This window comes from Podarcis cretensis (assembly GCF_951804945.1).
Source record: "Podarcis cretensis genome assembly, chromosome: 5".
Classification (NCBI taxonomy): domain Eukaryota; kingdom Metazoa; phylum Chordata; class Lepidosauria; order Squamata; family Lacertidae; genus Podarcis; species Podarcis cretensis.
The window spans coordinates 65,978,335-65,998,519 of record NC_137174.1 but is presented as its reverse complement, the minus strand read 5'-3'; the positions used below and the strand labels follow the sequence as shown (position 1 = coordinate 65,998,519).

At 40.6% G+C, this 20,185-nt stretch overlaps 1 protein-coding gene across 1 annotated transcript; it reads left to right on the top strand.

Moving 5' to 3' along the window:
- Nucleotides 1-190: 190 nt before the first annotated feature.
- On the top strand, nucleotides 191-18,574 carry ATG4B (autophagy related 4B cysteine peptidase). Its single transcript, XM_079977296.1, has 13 exons — nucleotides 191-345; nucleotides 6,323-6,421; nucleotides 6,927-6,998; nucleotides 8,941-9,039; nucleotides 9,614-9,715; nucleotides 11,943-12,015; nucleotides 12,577-12,656; nucleotides 13,133-13,329; nucleotides 13,612-13,690; nucleotides 14,300-14,445; nucleotides 14,735-14,791; nucleotides 15,603-15,696; nucleotides 16,745-18,574. The coding sequence occupies exons 1-13, from the start codon at nucleotides 336-338 to the stop codon at nucleotides 16,816-16,818; spliced, it is 1,182 nt and encodes a 393-aa protein (XP_079833422.1). The 5' UTR covers nucleotides 191-335; the 3' UTR covers nucleotides 16,819-18,574.
- Nucleotides 18,575-20,185: the final 1,611 nt, after the last annotated feature.

Genomic DNA, 20,185 nt, shown 5'->3' with positions numbered 1-20,185 from the left:
ATTCGGAGAGGTCGAGAGCACATCCTGAAGAAATCAAAGCGCCCCCCCCCACTTCAGAAAGGTGCGAAGTTGGACCTAAAGGATGCCGTTTGGCAGAGTCACCATCTCCGTACAACAAGATGGCGGCTCCCTAGCATCAGGAGGAAGCGATGCGGTGCAGAAGAGCTTGCTGACCTCTTCAGCGAACCTATCCTCCACTCAGATGGGATGCGAAAAGCTACGCGATTGGGCGAGAGTCGGACAGTCGAGGCGAGTAGGTTAGAGTGCGCCGTTGTGGTGGTCTGTTTCTGTAAGGAGACAGCCGTGGTCGCCCCTGAATCTTGAGCGGGGGCAGAATGGACGCGGGTGAGAGAAGGGAAATATCTGGGTTATTGGAATGGGGAGGCTATTCGGGGGCCGGCGGGGGGGGGGCTTTCTTTGTGTCTGTGGCTCAGGGGTGTGGGGTGTGAAAGGGTGGAGGATCGGTCTGTTTTTCAGGAGAAGCTGGTGTTGCGGGATGGGCTAGGGAGAGGGTCGTTCCAAGAGTGGGGAGATGGAAGGGGGGCGCTCTGTGTCGGGGGCACAAGAGGTCGTGTCTCAAAAAAGAGAGGGGGACACACTTCCTTTATAGAAGAGGTCATTGGGTAAAGTTGTTAAAAGGAGTCAGGCAAACGTGGTACTTCGCCTCCCGGTCTCGTTTCTGTAATAGACACACAGCTTGCTATGGCATTGTATGCTATGTATGCATTCCCTGCCCAAGCCAGCCTGTTTTTTGTCTTCCTAGCATTAGCATAGAATGGTGTTTTCAGTCCACAGTGCTGACGCTTCATCACCGGTGAGTTCTGTGACCTAGTGAAATATGCCAGGGTTAAAACTTTTATGAAGTTGACAAGAACTTGGGAATTAGTGGGAGTTGGTGAAGTTTGCGGGTGAGGCCTTGTAAGCTGAAAGTGTGTTTTTGTTTTTTTGCTCCCTGACATGTTGCTGCAGTGGATTCTCCTTGGGGCATTGTGGGACAGTGCGGCTGCATGACAGCTGGTTATAATACTATGTCAAAGTGCTACAACTAAGATGGAAAAACCGTGAGGATAGTAAAGAATAAGATAGCGAATCAAGTAACTCTCTTATTCTTCATCCCCTCCTTGAACTTCCCCAGTAGGTGGAAAAACATGTGATAGTCAAGGACTGAAGTTCTTAGGTTTCCCCCCCTAAATAAGATAACTTAAGCAAGTACACACACATTCTTAAATCTGTGCCTTACTGAACTTTGTTGAAAGCCCCTAGGTGCCTCCCAGATAACCGATCATTCATGTCTGACAGAAATGCACAGTATTCTCTTTTCCCCCCTACTGGCATACCCTTACTGATGAACTGTCATGTAGTAATTAGTTGTTCTGAATCCATCATGTTATGAAATGTATGGCTCCTAAAACTATACAAATACCCTCCAAAAATATATGCTCTTTATTTCACCACACCATAGCTCCATGGCAGCCCTATCTTTTGGAATTTTGATCAAGCCATATGAAGTGAAAATAATTAGAATTAGTTGCAATACAGTATTAGAGTCATTTGATTGCAGGTAACCTGTTTCCTTCAGCCAGAATGCTTGAGGGCAACTCAGAATTGTGTCTGTGATCACTTGCCTTGTGGAAGAAGATTCCTAGTTCAGATCAAATTGTTGGCTTTTACTTGCTGTGTATTTGATGTCAGCCACATATTTAAAAATTGCATTTGTATTCTGCCTGTTCTCTCAGGAGTTCAGAGTGGTATTTTAGTCTCCCAGAAGCCCTGTGAAATGGGCTAGACTGAAAAATAGTAATCTGTCCAGTACTACAGAGTGAGCTTTACAGCTAAAGACCAAACTATTAACACAGTTTGTCCTAGTGTGTCTGTGTTTGTGGTTTTTCGATTTTTACAAATACCTGGTGTGTGTGAGCTGTTTCAGGACTATAGTGTGGCAAAGGCATAAAGTCACCCTTTGCTCCATGCCGTGGTTCAGCCCAGCTGGGTGTGTATTGTGTGCAAGCTATTTTTTAAACACGCAAACAGCCATAAAAGGGTTGATGGTGGTAATAATGTCATGACTACTTTGGCTGTTATTGGGTTTCCCATATCCAGCTCTCTAGCCACTGCACCTACTGGCCACCTGTGGAATGTTGTTGTTGTTGTTGTTGTTGTTATTGTTATATACTGTTTTGCTCTTTTGTTTTCTGTTGGTTGGTCACATGCTGAAGTCATGCAAAAGGGCACCCTGGGGCCTTTTTGTTTGTGGGTTTGGTGGTGGTAATTTTTTTTAAAGATTTCCCCCAATTTCATCCCAGTCATATTTTGACATATTTAATAGTTGTGGCTTATCTCCAGTGTCTTAACACTAACCAATAATTTGCTTACTTTCTTGAAACTGGCACTATGATAAACACTTTATTTTAACATCGGTTGCTAAGGATCAGTTGCCCAAGAAGTTGCTCTTGAGCTAGTGAAGTGACGACTCAGTAATTGAGGTGGCTTTCTTTATTGTAGCTTGGCATTCCAGAAACACTAACAGTTTATTTTGTTCTGATCTTTGACTATAATCACTGAGACATGAATAAGATTTTCTCACTACTAAGAGTCTTAACAATGGCCATTCTTTATCAAGCCTGGCCATTCTAGCTGTGGAAGTTGCAAACCAGATAGAACAAGTGGTTTTGAGTTTTTTCATGTTGCCTAGGTTCACAGACAGCTGTGAGAATGATGTACCATTTCCCAGAGTGTAATGGCAGTTCCTCGTTATATTTCATTTTTTGTCCTTCCTTTGACATGTAATATAGAATCATTTGTCTGTAAAAATGATGGCTGTGTCCAGATAGGCGACGTAAACCTCTTCTGCTTTGACCAGTAAAAATAACTGTGCATGAATAGCCTATAATGGTGGTAATTGGCCTGTGTTATTTATTTATTTTTGGATTTGCTTCCTATGAAAATTATTGAAGCGATTTCACAACACAATAAAAACAGTTGAAACAATTGCATATATGAAACAATTTCAAATAAATTCCAATACTGACAATGGAGACTCTGCCTGTCTGATATATAATGGGAGGGATTTCCAAAGGGTAGGTGCCGCCATATTAAATGTCCAGTTCTGGCACTGTGTGGAACACCCTTCCTGATAAGATGGCATCTCTTTGTTTTAAGTCACTTTGAGTCACTTTTGTGAAAACAACAAATATTGATGGGGGTAAATAAACTGGATGCTTTCTTTGCCGGTTTGTGACTATCTACTAGTACTACTACTAATTTTATTATTTGTATGCCACCCACCTGACTGGGTTTCCCCAGCCACTCTGGGCAGTACCCAACAGAAAAATAAAAATACGTTAAAACATCAAACATTAAAAACTTCCAATAATAATAACATGATACGTCCAGAATAGAGAAAACAATGTTGACTGTATCACTACAAATCTGGACTTCCTGGTTGCTTCCACTTTGTTAAAACTATGTTTATGAGAGTCCTATCTCCTTTGGATGAAAGAAAGTATGATGGTATAATATATGAGGTGCCAGTTGAGGGAATAACAAAAATAGATAGTAAACATGAGTGAAGATCATACAGTAGAATAGAAATAATAATACTTACAGTACATGGCTTCTGGTGAGGGGAGGGGGGGTTTACTCTCCCTTTTATGGATGTCAATGTGCTCATTGAAAAATAAATCAAATAATTATATTTAATTTATTTCCCACCCAAATATTCTAATATTTTTTGGGGAGGGGATAAAATAAATATAATCAGCAGCAGCAGGTTGCCATCTCCTAGAGATCTCCTGGATGATCTTTTAGCTTTCTATGTATAGTTGAGTCCTTTTGATTGCTTTTCTGACTCCTTGCCACAGTTAATTGACAAGAGTTTTTCCTTGTACTGCACACTTGGTAAGGTTGCCAGAAGTTATTTGTTCCAGAGCAGCCCCATAGAAGTCAACAGATGAAAGATACTGCAGCTGGCACAACAAGCTAATAATCTAAACCATGTGTATGCTGGAGCCATCTTTCTGCTGCTTATCATACTAACTTCTTGATCACGGTATCATGTGGTTTATAATATATATCAATCTTGATATTGAAGCATCTTAATGCAGAGGAATTATTGATATGTGACTTGATGAGCCCCCTCACTGTCTGGGAACAGAATATAATAAGCTAGTAGTGGGACATGATGCCCTCTAAGGTGAGGCTGCAGAGCATGTGAAATTTGAACTGAATGTATGATCTGGAGAGCTATTGATTTTTTGACTACACAAAATGAAGAAGGTCAAGGAGAGAAAGATGTGACATTGAGGTGCATATTTGCTTCAGAACCTTGATTTGTTCATGTTGATTCAGATTCCTAGAAATGGGCTGTATGGTTCCTTTGGTGTTGCTAAAGAGGCCTAGAATTTTCTCTCTTTATAGATTTCAGCCTCCTGCTACTTGTTCACCATGTTACCTTTACTGTTGCAGATATAAGTAAATTGGGGAAAGCTTACATTTGTTTATCAGATTTATTTCCTGCCCCTCAACACATTGGATCCCAGGGTAGGCTGGAACAATATAAAATACAATATGTCAATAAAATACAGTTGAAAAGCATTTAAACAGGTCCATCTCTCATGTAAACCCCAATATACTCAGGTGGCTTAGACAAGTGGTTCTCAAAGTGAGTGGCAGGCATGCCAACTCCTAGGGGTTGGAAGTGTTTTCAACTCCCTCAAAAACAGCTGGCAGGGGGCTGTGCCCCCTCCTTGCTGAGCGGGTAGAGGAGGCCGAGTGAGGAGCCGAGCGTGGCTGGTTCCTCCTGAGCATGAGAGAGGAAGCCATGCCGCACTGGGCTCTGCCTTGTCCTGTCAATGCAACGTGTGCATGATGTCACACACTTGCAATGTGAACTGGGCCCCCTCAATCTTAAGTGCAAGGGGGTACCTCTGGTAGATGGTACCCACCCAGGAGGCAGTGGGATTACCTGGGGGGAGCACAAGAGGCAGGGGCACCGCAGGTGTAAATGACTGGTATCTTTGGATCAGGGTCATCAATTTTGCCGACTTAATTAAACTATATATTTTGAATTGGATTTTGAATAAATGTGCAGTTGTTACTGTTTTGAATTTTATTGTGCGAGTATCTTCTTTAGTGGGTCGTGCAAACTGCTATTCTGAGTAATGCTTTTTATGGGATAAGATAAGGGACACTGGAGAGGAGTTTTTAGAACCAAGGGGGAATCGCGAAAACATTTGGGAACCACTGCTTAGACTAGAGGAAGAGTTCTGTCTTCAACTGGTACCACAAAACAAGCAAAGTAAACACCAGCCAAGCTTCAAGAGAAGAGTGTTCCAAAACCAGGACACCATTGCTAAGAAGGCCCTCTGGCAGTGTAGCATGGAATAAGTGTTGGAGTGTCTCTTTTGCTCCCAATAAAAGTGAAATGTAAGACAGGTTTCTAATCTGTAAATTGGGAGTGAAATAGCACTTCTGGGGATGAGGGAGTCTTCCTCGCAACCCAAATCCCTGAAGGGTTATGAGGAGCGAAGTGTGTAAATTTGAAAATTGCATAATATTCGTCTCATCTAACTCAAGGAAAGTTGTAGCCTTCAGCTTTTCCCCTCTGAGTTGTTCTTGCTCTGTTACCTCATCTCCTGTTGCTCCTCCTATCTTTATTCTTCTTTCTCTAAAAAAAACTGAAGCGCAGGTGGTGGCCTTGGTGTGACCCACCGGTTGTAAACCACTTTAGAACGTACAATGAAAGACCAGAATCTAGATGCATCCTGTAAGTGGCTGGATTCCAGCAGAGTATCTATCTTGGCAGACAGTGAACAGAAAATTCAGCTTGACATGGAGCAATGTGTGTCATGTTGTTCACAAATTGGCTACTGGTTCTTTTGCTGTGTGTTTGGGTGTGAATAATGGTGATGAGGCCACCCCCACTATTGGGTTGTCTTGTGTCTACATATGCTGGAAAAGGAAGAAATGAAATGTTGAGGTTTTAAGATTGGTGATGGGCAGATCAGTTCATAAGCATGCATTTATCAATCCATTCTTTTCTATGTTGGTGTGGTGCTTTTTAAAAATCTTTATGAAAATGCACATTTAAATATGGACTTTTGAACTTATTTTCTCCCAAAATATATTTAGAAATGTTCATTTTATCTGAAACCACACATTTAAAAAAATCATTTTAATACCTCTTTGAATAAGGAAACTGCATTGCAAAAATTTGGTAGGTACAGTATAACCTCCAAACCTTAGCTACATGTTGATCCTCACATGCAGGGACAAAAGCCTCAAAAGATTAGTCACAGTCTTGTGTATTTTTGTTTTTGAACAGCTACGCTCACGTACGATACTCTCAGGTTTGAGTATGAAGACTTCCCGGAAACCAAAGAGCCTGTTTGGATCCTGGGGAGAAAATATAGTGTATTAACAGGTATTTGAAGGGCTATAAATACTCCAGTCAGCTGTGTTGCTAACTCTACTTTTTGAAGGCTTGGGGTGTATGTTTGTGGCTTTGATTTAACAGCTTGCCTTTCTCTTTTCACTTCTTAACTACCTCCATTGAATATTCATAAAGAGAGCAGTCATTATTCAAATACAGATGTGCAGTCCACCCTCCTTCCCCATTTTCCTGAATGAGCTTAGGCTCTGGAATCTAAAGGCTAAAATAAAGAGAGAGAGCTCCCAATAAAAGATGAAATGTTAATGTGTATTCTCCCACATGCATACTGTTTTAGTTGTCTTGTACCTTTTGTAGTCTGTAGTCCAGAGAGCTGATGAACCTAAAAGGTTCCTAAACCTCCCTAAAAGAGACCACTTTAAAAAAACAAACAAACTTCTCTTGGTTTGGTTAATTAATTCAGTAACAGTACCACTGAATCAGCACAGTGTCAACACACTTCCAGAAAAAATGACATTTGGTGTTTTCACTTCCTTAGAGAAAGAGGAGATCCTGTTAGACGTGACCTCTCGTCTTTGGTTCACATACAGAAAAAGCTTTCCTGCCATTGGTAAGTAGGAGAGTTCATTCACTATGTTACACCTCAAATGAAGTTGGTTTATTTCTTAGTACCCAATTGCCCCTTAGCCCAGTGATGACAGCAGGGATCATGTGTTGAGTTGTGCTCCCAAAATCTGAAAGCTCTGTTCTGCTCATTGGAGGGTGGCATAGAAGCATGTTGCTCTGCTAGCTTCTGGAAAGCAACTTTACTTCTTCCTCTGTTCTGATGCGACATTTGATTCTATTTCTGGTATTCATAGAAAAAGGAAATGTGCTCCCACCTTGAAAACAGGAAACACACAAAAAATGCAGAAGTTGAAAAATACAAAGGAAACTTGTTTTGGAGGGCGGGTGTGTTGGTGCTTAGAAGTCTATTTCCAGAATAATTTATTTGTTGCATATCTGTATACCCATACCCTGGGATCACTTGTTGGGCGAAAGGTGGATTAGAGATGAAAAGAAACATGAAATAGATCAATACTTGACTTGCAAAAGAGGAAAATAGCTTATATTAGTTAAAACAATTTGGCAATATGTTACTTTCAATAACATTGCTATTGGATTTTTAAAAAATGCTCTGGAAGCCAAAGTTGATAGTTCTAAAGAATGCTGAGGATGGAGAGAATTTTCAAGAAGGTGACAACCCACATCCATTTTAAGGTGTTAAAAATAATAATTAAAAGTATAGGTGGAAATTAATGTTTTCTTATACGGTTAGGATTACATGGAAAGCATTATACTGAGTCAGACCTTTGGTCTATCTAGCTCACTAATGTCTACACTAATTGGCAGTGTAGTGTGTTCTAGACAGAGGACATTCCCAGCTCTACCAGGAGATACCATGGATTGATTCTGGGATCCTCTGCATATAAAGATATTCTACCACTGAATTAGGGCAGTGTGCAAAACTCGCATTGTTCTAGGCGCATTTTGCAACTGGGAATTTCATTAGTGTGAGCAGTTTCTAAGCTCTGGGTGCAGTACTGCCCCTAAGATTTCAGATTAAAACTGAAGAGTGGAAGGAACGGAGGACCTTTTTCTGCCTCCCTTACTTCCAGCTACTCTCTGAAGACTGGAGAAGAGACTCTCTTAAGAATATTAGGGGGTTGGGCAGGGGAAGGACTAGACCAGGGGTAGGCAACCTAAGGCCCGTGGGCTGGATGCGGCCCAATTGCCTTCTCAATCCGGCCTGCGGACGGAAATCAGCGTGTTTTTACATGAGTATAATGCGTCCTTTTATTTAAAATGCATCTCTGGGTTATTTGTGGGGCATAGGAATTCCTTCATTAATTTTTTTCAAAATATAGTCAGGCCCACCATATGGTCTGAGGGACGGTGGACCGGCTCACGGCTGAAAAAGGTTGCTGACCCCTGAACTAGACCATGCAAAAAATGAGCATCATACTTTAGCTGCCGTTCATTCATTTTCAGCTTTGTTTTCTTGTTATAAAAAAGAGTGCCTAGACATTCCGTTGTTCCGCCTATAAGCTAGGTTTAAGGTGCTCGTAGCTTTCATATCTCAGTTTCTAACACTGAATTAGGGTCATTCCCCTTCTCCCAAGTTATAAGTTGTTCTTATACTGGCTACAAAATATCTGTAGCTCTTTTTCCAATACTATGTGTAATCCAGGTTCAATGCAATTAAAAAAATGTGTGTGTGTGTGTTACATAAATATATTTTACTTCATCTAATTTTTGCATTTATTTTTCTGAGCTGAAGAGAAGACCAAGATGATACAGTGCAGTCCTATGAATGCCAATGCAGAAATAGGTCAGACTGTGTTCAGTGGGTCTTAACCCCAACAAATGTAAATAGGATTACAGCCATAGCCGGGTTTCTGGGCTTTCCAACCTATGTCTGCTCAGGTATACAGCGAAAATCACATTGCCCCACACCACATATGCCACATGTGCCACTATGGTTGGTTTCTATTCTTTCTTTTTGGTTCCAGGGGGAACAGGTCCTACATCTGACACTGGCTGGGGCTGCATGTTAAGGTGTGGTCAGATGATCTTTGCTCAGGCCTTGGTTTGCAGACACTTAGGCAGAGGTAAGTCAAATCCCCCCCAAAACAAATGAATATGGTACTGTGACAATGTCATATGTTTGTGTGTTCAGATACCAAAAGGGCCTTTTAAAAACTGTATTTAAACTGTGAAGAACTAGACAATAAAGCTGTCCCTAAATATAATATTCCAGTTCATCCTTAGTAGCACCACCTCCTTCATAATAGATAATACGTTGGGTAAAAGTGCAATTCACAAGGGACATGCTAACCTGCAATTATTTGGTGGTGGGTCAACTTGCTTGCTCCTTGCAGTGTGAAGTGTTTTTTGAGCATGGATTTGTCACAGTAGGAATAAATCGTTACTGTTAGTGCTACATGACAGGAATGCAAGTAAACACTCAACTGGAGGGTGTGAAAACAAGATTGAGGTGTCTTTCGCTACTCAGAGACCAGACTGGAAAGTAAAATGTTGATTTTGTTTTCCATTTCTTTGCCAAACAGTTTTGTTTAATAGTTCGGGATTATAGTCTTCAATATTCTTTGTCATTTTTTGTGATGTTGTGAAAACAAATAATGTGTGGCGTTGAGAAAATTGATTAGATCTTCTGTATCTCAGATTGGAGGTGGGTGAAAGGGAAGAAGCAAATGGAAAACTATTACAATGTTCTAAATGCCTTCATTGACAAAAAAGACAGCTACTACTCAATCCACCAAATAGGTAAGATGGATACCTATGCTGTGTTTCTATCCCTTCCTTGCAGTAAGGAGTTCCTGATTTTTAGTTTTTTGAGGGAAACTACTTATAAATTACACTGTTAACTATATACTAAGAATGTGGACTGTGTTTAGACAGTAAACTCATGCCAACTAATGAGGACAATGGTATATTCAAAGCATCTGTTGCTGTTGCTGTAAATGAACAAAACAACATATGTTGTTTGTGCTGTTCAGAAAGAGAGGTCGTTATGTGAGTTTTGGAGGAGGAGGAGGAAACATGGTGATGGAGGTGATTCAGATTTCACATTTTATGGAACTAGGTGATCTAGATGTGGGCCATTTCAGAATTATGCTTATTTCTATAATAGTGCAATCCTATACATATCTACTCAGAAGTAAACACCATTGGGCTCAGTGGGACTTTCTACCAGGTGCATAGAACTGTTCCTGAAGTCTTACTTGTCAGTGAGTTACCTGTATTTTTCTTTTGTAGCTCATGTGGACAACACTAGAGCCCATGCAATTAGACTTTTTTCATTTCCTATTGTAAATCTTGTCCCAGAGAAGAAGGCTCTAATCAAGAGATTTTACTCTGCAGAGTAGGCTACTGTACAGTGAGATACTTCCTTTCATCTATAACAATACAAAAAAGATCTCCTGGCACATCTGCTTCACAGAATGTGGGGTGAAATGCACACAAAGTGAAGCCCAGTGAGACTTTCCTGAATAGCCTTCTATTCAAAATCTTCATGCTTCTTCTGCGCTGAGCAATCAAATTACTAGGGAGCCATTAGAAATCTATTTGTTTTTAATTTTTAAAAAGTCCACTGTGGTTTGACCTTTGATAGTACCCTGATATTGTCCTGCTCACAAACAAACAAATGAAGACAATGGTATATTTTAAAAAACTGTGTGTTTTATATCTGGTTCCAGAGAATTGAACTCTTGCTGAATGTTTTCACTAGACAAAGTCCCTTGTGAGTCTGTCTCTGACAGCTGTATATATCACCTAAATGGTCTTGTGAATCCACTTTTGGATGGATGGACTTCCTCCATATTTAGTGACCATCTGATACTAGGCACTCTCAACTTCATTAGGAATCACAATTAAATTAAAATCCTGGTTTTAGCATAACGAGCATGCTTACTGAGAAGTAAATCCCACTGAGTTAAGTCTGCTGATGCTGTGGTCCTATACTAATTCATCCATGTAAATAAGACTCCTGAAAATAATTAGGATAAGAAAAACAGACAGTGTGACTGTCAACGCCTATTCATATGCTTGACTAAGGTCAAGCAGTTAAAAAGAGTCAGTGGATTCTGTGTGTGCAGCACATTCTAAGATTTTTAAGGACTGCTTGAGAGTAACTAATGAAAAGTCAGGAGTTGCCCCAATGGAGATCACAATGATTGGCAGCACCCAAACATATGTAGCAAACACAGAAGTTTTAATGCTTCCAAGGCTAAGGTGCAGAAATGTGTTCTTAGGGATAAATGGAGAAGGCAGGAAACATGTTATAGCCCTGGTCTCCAAATATGCCAAGGAGCTGCAATATGATTTGTGGAGAACTGTGGGTTCTTAGAATCTCTCAAAATCTGGTGAACAGAATGGTTTTTCCAACAATAAAAACTGTCAGATTAGTATGGCTTTCCCCATGGAAGCACATTTTTGGTACTTTCCTTGATGCTTCTGAAGACATCTTGTGCATTACAGAGTACGAGCATTTCTCCCCCACTTTTTAATACCTAAATCATTTCAATAGAGAAAGCGTTCAATAGAACGCTTTTCCTAAGCCTTCTAATATGCCTTCTTTGAGGAGTATGCAGATTGTTGCTTGATACATTTTGCAATTATTTCACCGTCCTTTGGCTCCAGAGAGGTAGCAAAATCTAAGTACAGTGGTACCCCGGGTTACATACGCTTCAGGTTACATAAGCTTCAAGTTACAGACTCCCCTAACCCAGAAATAGTGCTTCAGGTTAAGAACTTTGCTTTAGGTTAAGAACAGAAATTGTGCTCCGGCGGCGCGGCAGCAGCAGGAGGCCCCATTAACTAAAGTGGTGCTTCAGGTTAAGAACAGTTCCAGGTTAAATACGGACCTCCGGAATGAATTAAGTACTTAACCTAAGGCACCACTATATCTGCTAACTAATTTAAGTACCCATAGTATTTCAGAAAGAGCCTTGACTGAAATTATGGACCAATTATGGTTTGTTTGCTATTGCAGCCCAGATGGGAGTTGGAGAGGGGAAATCCATAGGCCAGTGGTATGGACCAAACACAGTTGCACAAGTACTCAAGTAAGTGCTCAGTGAATCCAACTGTCTTGGGTATTATTATTTTTTAGTACACAAAACTCTTAGTAACTGTTACTGTGCTAAAAATTAGAATTATTTGCCTTGGCTCGAATGATTAGAAAACATCCAAATCAACACACATATATGCAGTTCTGACTTACACCATATCACAATATGCATTTTGTATTGGGTTAGTGGAAGGGGTGATTGAGGTTAGGGTTCCATATAAGTAAAGAGTCTATGGGGAAGGCAGATAGCACTATGTAGATATTCTGCCTCACTGGTTATTAGAAGGCCAGTCTAGATCATGTCTCATCTCTGACCTTTTACTATGATGTTTGTATTTTATACACACAGGAAACATCTCCTGTGAAATAAGAGCTGCAAAAATTTGCTCACTAAAATAATATGAAAAATAAGACTTGGGATACCATATTTGCTACATGACTACCACCGGGTAGCAATCTGGATTTCCAAAGTGTTCTAAACCCTTGATGTAGTGGCAGATTCTCCTTTCTCTAATGCATTTGCCTCTTAACTTTCTTCTTGTTTTCTTCCTTCTAGAAAACTTGCCACTTTTGATACATGGAGCTCCTTGGCAGTGCACATAGCCATGGACAATACTGTTGTGATGGAGGAAATTAGTAAGTGTTTCCTTTGTGGGGCTGTGTTGTCTTTTTGATGAAATAAATCTATATGGAATGGAACGGAACTGTGGAGTGTCTATGTTTACAGCAATGCTTCCTGACTCTCATGGGGATGTGCTTTAGAAACCCAACCAGAAAAGCCAAATGGGTACAATTAACTTACATCATTTCAGATTGTAAAGTGAAACTGATTCTTAACTATGAACAAGGGCACTTCCTTTAAAGAGGGGAAAGAATTTTACAAATATCAGACCACTGACTAATTTAGGTGGGGCATGTTAGAGGTGGGTGCCTGAAATAGGACAAGAGCAGAAATCTTCTCGAGTGCTTTCATATTGTGCTTGGAGGAAAGTGGAAATGTCCTATTGTTGGTGCCCCGACTCTTAGATTCTATGAACACAAAGGATGGTTTTTTGGCAGCTATTTGAGACTTTTGCTGAAAGTGTTTGTGCTTATGACTTATCTCTTCATAGGAAGGCTGTGCAAGCTCAGCTGTCCATGTCCTGGGGCTTCAGCATTTCCTGCTGCAGAATCGGACTTGCTTTCCAATGGTTATCCAGATGGAGCAGAATGTATGGACAGGCTATTGTCCTGGAAACCTTTGGTGCTCCTGATACCTCTTCGCCTTGGTCTCACAGACATCAATGAAGCCTACATTGAAACACTGAAGGTAGAGGGGGAAATTACTTACCTGGGAGCAGAACTTGTTTATGAGTAGACATGCCTAAATTGTGCTGTCAATTACCTTGCTCCTTGCAAATCTTGTGCACTGCGGTGGTCCTCCCTTGCAGCAGAACATTTGTTCTAAAAATGACTGTTCTGCTGCCTTTTCCTGAATAATCTGAAGGCCAGCATGTGTCTCCATGTTTCTAAACACAGATTGTTCTTTACTTGGGTAGATTTTCCAGTTTATGCCAGCTGATATGTGACTCATTGCCTGCCTGTTTTCCAGCACTGTTTTATGATGCCTCAGTCCTTAGGAGTCATTGGAGGAAAACCTAATAGTGCTCATTATTTCATTGGATATGTAGGTGAGTAACTGTCATCAGTGAGTACATCAGTGGGTTACCTAGCTAAATTTTGGGAGTACAGCTATAAGCCTACCAAGGGAGCAACTTTATCAGATGCACATTGCCATGTCACATGGCACGCCTTGCCATTAAAGAAGAATGCTTTGCTAAATAACAAATCTTTGTGTATCATTTTGGTTTAGATAAAGTATTAATTGTTGAGAAATAGAGTCAGTGCTTCCCCCCACCCCTACAAAAATAGGTGCCAGAACTCACCATGAAGTCGTTACAGTAAGTGTCATGCTTTTTAACAAACAAACAAAAAAGAAGTGCTGATACTCACCATGAAGTTGATACAGTAAGTGCCACAATGTTTAATAACAAAAAAGAGGTGCCAGTACTGTGTGCCCATTGGGTACCCCCTGAAAAAAAGCACTGAATTGACTGGTCCCTCATGCATTACCATCTTACACCATTTTTCACTGTTTCCTTTTGCAAGTATTTAAGACCTCTGTGACTTTCCCATTCCTGATCTTCCCGAAATGTAGCAACAGCGTACATTTGATCCGTTCTCTTCCCATGGGAAGTCTAATATTGTATTTCCTTTTTATGGCGTCTATTTTTGTCTAGGTGAAGAATTAATCTATCTTGACCCACACACTACTCAGCCTGCAGTGGAGCCCATGGAGAGCAGCCACATCCCTGATGAGAGTTTCCACTGTCAGCATCCACCCTGCAGAATGAGCATTGCGGAGCTTGATCCTTCAATTGCGGTGGTGAGTGTGTGCACCTGCAGTGAACTTTCACGTTGTGAGACAGCTGCTAACTGTCTTTCAGCTCTCCATTAGTTTCTAGCTGATTCCTCTCCCTACAAGGACAGTGGTGTTGCCTTGCCTCCCTCCCATCTTCTTGCTATACTAACCTTTTAGCTGTCAAAATGTGTCTGCTTCTCAAAACATTTCCAAGATATATTCATTTACACAGAACACGAGACACGATTCTTGCTGATCTTGAAGGCATTTTCTGTTAATGTTAAGCCAATGCAAACTTTGCCTTTCCCTGTAGGGCTTCTTCTGCAACAATGAGGAAGACTTCAATGACTGGTGCCAGCAAGTAAAGAAGGTTTGTCTACAGCAAGTCCTTTGGTAAAAAAGGATAATATGTGCCCAAGTAACTTTAAAAAAATTATAGAAGTGAATTCAGCTTTGATGGACACTGACTAATACATTGGAACAGAATCAGCATTAATGCAAAGATGTGTTGACCATGGGATCTTAGCTTGACTTCTTTGAGACCAGGGCCTTCCTTAATAGCCATGTGACCAGCATCTGGGATAGGTCAGGAATGAGGAACCTGTGGTCTTTTAGATGTTGCTGGATGCAACTCCCCTTAACCCTGTTCCCTATTAGCCATGCTGACTGGGGCTGATGGCAGTTGGAAGTCCAGCAACATTGAGGAAGCCACAAGTTACCCATCCCTGGGGCAGAGGAACATTCAGGTTGTACTTAACTGGGGAAATGTTTCAGCTGCTTCTCTTTTTAAACCTTTTTGCCTGATGCTCCTCCTGTGAAGTTCCCCGTGAAATATATATTTGTTAATATATTTATTGATCATTTGCATCTTCCAGGATTTTTTTTTAAAGTCATGGTGTTTTGCAAAAGAGGATCTAAGGCTACAATGCTATGCAAGCTTTTAATAATAATCAGCCCAAAATGGGGAATAAGCCCTAATGAATACATCCAAACTTACTTTGAAGTAAACATGCTTTGCATTTCACAGTAAAATGATATTAAATAAGCAATAGCTTTTAAAATACAAATCATAAAGTGTGAAGCTGTCTTGCTTAGCATTAACAAGTTATGGTAAACCATAGGAATACCTTGACTGAGGAATTACCAGCTAGTTGTACACTTTTTCCATTATTTTCCAACAGTTGTCACTGATCAGAGGAGCCCTACCAATGTTTGAACTGGTTGAACACCAGCCTTCACACTTCTCTAGTCCTGATGTTTTGAATCTTACTCCAGGTAATGCTTGCCTATTTGACTGGTTTTGGGTTACTCCAATTGCATAATTGTTGTGGTAGCTTTCAATTCTTCTTAGCCTAAAGTATATGTCCTAGAAGAGGCATTTGGCATTGGAAAGCCCACTGAAATTCATTTCAGTTGCAGTTTTGGAATGTTTAATCCCATAAAGAATCACTATTGAAATGAACATAGTGACCATTTAGGCACATTTTCTTTCATTAGAAGGGATGAGGAGACCAACCTATTTCTTGTCAGAAATATTATGCATATACTTGTGATACTGGTCTCCCTTCTAGCAAAATGTTAACTAATGCTTTACTTATTTCACCATTCCTGCTTGTGGGAAAACGTTTACTTTAAAATACTATTTTCTCTTTAACTGTAACAAATCCCCCTTCTGTTGTTGTTAAATTTATATCCCACTGTTTCTCAAAGTCACTTATGTGGGTCTCCTCCTGCTGTTATTCTCACAACAATCCTGTGAAGTAAGTTAGAGTTGATTGACTCGAGGTCTTTCTGTGAGCTGCTAGACTGAATGGAAATGTAAACCCTGGTTTGCTAGGTCCTAGGTAACCACTAAACCATATTGGCAGTCTCTCCGAAACTCCTCTCTACAAACTTTAACGGAGAATGTTTGGTAACATTGTCATTACATAATTTTGCAGCTGCAATTAATATTTGACAACCAGCATACAATATTTAGTAAATTATAATAATAAGTAACCTCGAGTAGGTAAAAAAAACAAATCTTGATAGGTTTCAGGATAAAGAGTGTAGCATCATAGCACTTTAGTATGCTCTCAATCTTCAGAGTTAGGGAAATTACAATATTCATTGACCTCTCCCAGGTATAACAGGAACAGAGCCTGTTTGCATGTTATCTGATCAGTTTTTTTCTTTTACCTGCACAAGCAACTTTCTGTAATCTGCTGGTTCCCAAAACAGTCCAGTAGCGTTCCTGGTCTTCTTGATAGATCTAAATATATGTGCTGGTGCAAATAACTCCAGGACTACATTAATTATGATTATACCTCTCTTTGCCTTTCAGATTCTTCTGATGCAGACAGACTGGAAAGATTCTTTGATTCAGAAGATGAAGACTTTGAAATCTTATCCCTTTAAAGAACAATAAGAAGCTAACTCTGCCAATTTGTGTTGTGGGGGGAGGGGAGCTCCATGGAGAGCCTAGGGCTACCAGCTTTCATAGGTGCTTGTTGACATCCCTGCCTCCCATCCACCCCAGCATTCTGTGCAGCCTTGGAGCTGAGTGGATTTTTTTGCAGTGGGATCAAGAAACGGGTCATCATTTAAGGCCTTAATAGATTTAGTCAGGCTTTCTCCGTGCAAGAGTACCTGCAGGAAAAGGAGGCAGTGTTTCCCAGGAGCTGAAGATTATTTTTATGTTAGCAAGCCAAAAGGGTGAGCAAGAATAGTAAAAGCCCTTCTGAGTGCTTGGTTCTTACAAGTTCTGTTATTAAGGAAAACTTAAAATCCCATTTGCTTCTGTCTCACTTTTTGTAGTTTGATGTGGAAACCAGCATAAAACACAGACACCTATCCAATAGCTGTCTCTTTAGCCCAGCAGAATGTGTTCTGTGTAAATTGGGGGGTAAAAGCTCTCACAAGATGATTTTCATCAACTGTTGCTACTCATGCTTTAATTTATCTTGGATACAGTGCTTCCAGAGAGATGTATTACTGCTTTTAAGTTCCAAAATGGCCCTTCGTTTTAAACTCTCATACTCTGCCCAGTGGTGTCATTCTAGAAATCACGGAATCTCATCATGCATAGCAAATGATACCGTAAGAAGTATGGGTCGAAAATTACAAATATAACTTTTCAGTATAGAGAGGAGGGAGGGATTGGACAAGTGCTCTCTTTCAGCTTGGAGGCCATTCACAGCACATCCAAAAGGAAGAACTGACAAGTTAACCAGGATATGGCTTCATTAAATATAACCTGTATTTGTTGGGTATTTTTCTATTCCATATTAAAAATATGGTGGCTGCTATTTAATAAAATGTGGTGGTAGAAACATCCACCAGCTCACTTGAATTGAAAGTACCTCTGCTTCCTTCTCTTGATTCCATCTCTTTGTGTTTAGATTCTGATCATGAAATCTGGAGATTGTTACATGGATTTAAAATGCTTTGCTTTAATGCCAAAATTGTGATATTAAAAGCCTGGCGTGGTTATTGCCAGAGGCTTAGCCCCCTCTCTTTCCCCGGTTTATACACTACACAAGGTTAAGTTTCTCTTGCGTGGTGATGTTCACTTGCTTTTCAGTTTTATGTTGTGACTTGTAAGGTATACTAGTTTCTAAAGAAAAGCTCAGCAAATTCTGGATGCCTTGAAATGTTAATTTACCAGCTCTCAGCTAGGCTGGAAATGGTGGCTGTTGTATTCTTCAAATAGCATTAGAGCTACCTTTGTTTAGAAGAGATGAGAATGGCTGGAGAGGACCCGCCACTCCCCACCCCACCCCCAAGTATTGACCACCTTTTTGAAATTCAGTCGCTTCTTTGATGGATGCTGGAGGTGGCAAATATGTTTACAAAGCATTTTTTCCTGCATTTATCAGCAGTGCTATCAGCCTAAAAGATGGCAGTATAGCCATCTATAAAGTAACTGCATCTGGGGGTAACTGGTCTACTGGTAGTAGGTCGTAGGTCTGATTGCCCCTTAAAGCTGCCAGACGGCAGAGGTCTGAACCATGATGCTTATTTGTCATTGTTATAACTTGCTGTCTTTCTCTCGCTGTTTCTCCTCTCCTCTTGATCATAGACTTTTGGAGGGAGAGGAGGCAGAGGAAGTGGGGCTGTGCTCCATTCATCAACTGCTTTCAATTTGTATCTGAATAAACCAAGTTAAAAGAAACCTTTGTATTTTTGGTACTTCTGCCCTGCTGAGTCGGAAATGTCAGACTAATTGAAAAGTGGGTCATAACCAAATGCTTTTTTTCGACATATTCCATGAAATTTTTGGCCTGCTCTGTGAGACAGGGTAGAGTCCCTTCCCCTGAAGGATCAAACCAGGAGTGGCAAGAAACATTCTGCTCACTTCTCTCCTCCATATTCTGGTACTGCTTGCTTTGTGAGGCCAAAGCTGCATTTTTCATAGAATCAGAATTGCAGAACCGGAAGGGATCCTGACGATCATCTGGAATTAAGTCCCTCAGGGCCTCTCCTTGCATGCTGCTTGACAATGCTTGCTCAATCTCTGTAGAAGCCAGAGCATTTCCCCACCAGTTTGTGCGATGCAGCTGGTGCTCCTGGGACATGCTTGGTTCCCTACTTGTCCTGTGACAAGGACAAAATATAGGATAGGATCCGGCACTGGTAGATGCCTCACTGCTCTTGTTGAACATGGGCTCTTCTAGTCACTGAGTCTGGGACCAAACTCCTGGTTTCCTTCTGCATTGCTGAGAAGTAGGCAACCTCACTAGGAAGCAAAGATTGATCCTGCTTATATAATACAGGGTGTAATGTCATCCCAAGGTTACGGACTAACTTCTGGGAGAGGCAGCAAAATGAGGTACTTGTTATGTCCTAACACACAGCAATCAAACATGAGGCCTGAAGGTTGCATGCTGTCCTTGAGGCCTTGGTAGCCCTGGCACTGCCAAGGATGGTGCCGGGGGATGAAGCGCAAGGGCTCAGACAGGGTCCTAGAGTCCTCCACCTTCCCAAAGCCTAGTTAGTGCTTTTTCAACTTTGAGAAGAATGTGAGGGCTCTAGGACCCTGCCAGAGCCCAGTGCCTCCTTCCCCAAGTCCAGCGCCTTACGAGGGCTGGGTGTGTCTATCTTTAGTTTTCTATGTATTTCTGTTTTCCTTTAACACATGTAAAAGAATACTGAGATCAGATGATAATGATGGAAGGCAGCCTCAGTGCCTATATCGCACCTTTGAGACCATGAAATGATGTAGTACTAGAATTGCATCCTACTGTAACCTCCCCTGCTCTTCAGTCCAAACTCTGACGGTGATATTGATGTTACCTATAACTACCCTCAAACTGAGTAGTAAGAATTTTGAGAATAGCACTGTGGTTTTGTCAAAACTTTCTGGAAACAAAAAACCTGATTTTTAAATAAAATCCTACCAGAGATCCTAGTTTAGGTACAAAGTCTAGCAATGTCAAATTACATAACACCAGTGATCAAATTAATATTGAATTCAACATAAAAACATGAGAAATAGCCTGGGAATTGCCTTATTTTGTTTTTTTTAATGGGGAGGTGATATGATTAAAGGATAGTTGAAATGTATATAAAGATTGCAGCTTAAGTTCCAAAGCCCATGAAGGGATTTATTATATTAGAAAAGGTACACACAATTCCAAGAGAACTCCAACATGAGTAAATAAAAGATTTATGGATATAAAATGCAAGACTGCTTTCTTTAAGAATAGGAAAGTGCAAAAATTGGCAAATAAGTTAACAGTAAAGGACAAATTTGAAGAATGTATTTTTAAATATACAAGCAAGT

Bases quoted from the DNA above. Each gene is read 5' to 3' on its own strand.
- ATG4B (XM_079977296.1), top strand. The intron at 12,016-12,576 runs GTAAGTGCTCAG...TCTTCCTTCTAG, and splicing joins ACAGTTGCACAAGTACTCAA to AAAACTTGCCACTTTTGATA. The intron at 13,691-14,299 runs GTGAGTAACTGT...ATTTTTGTCTAG, and splicing joins TTATTTCATTGGATATGTAG to GTGAAGAATTAATCTATCTT.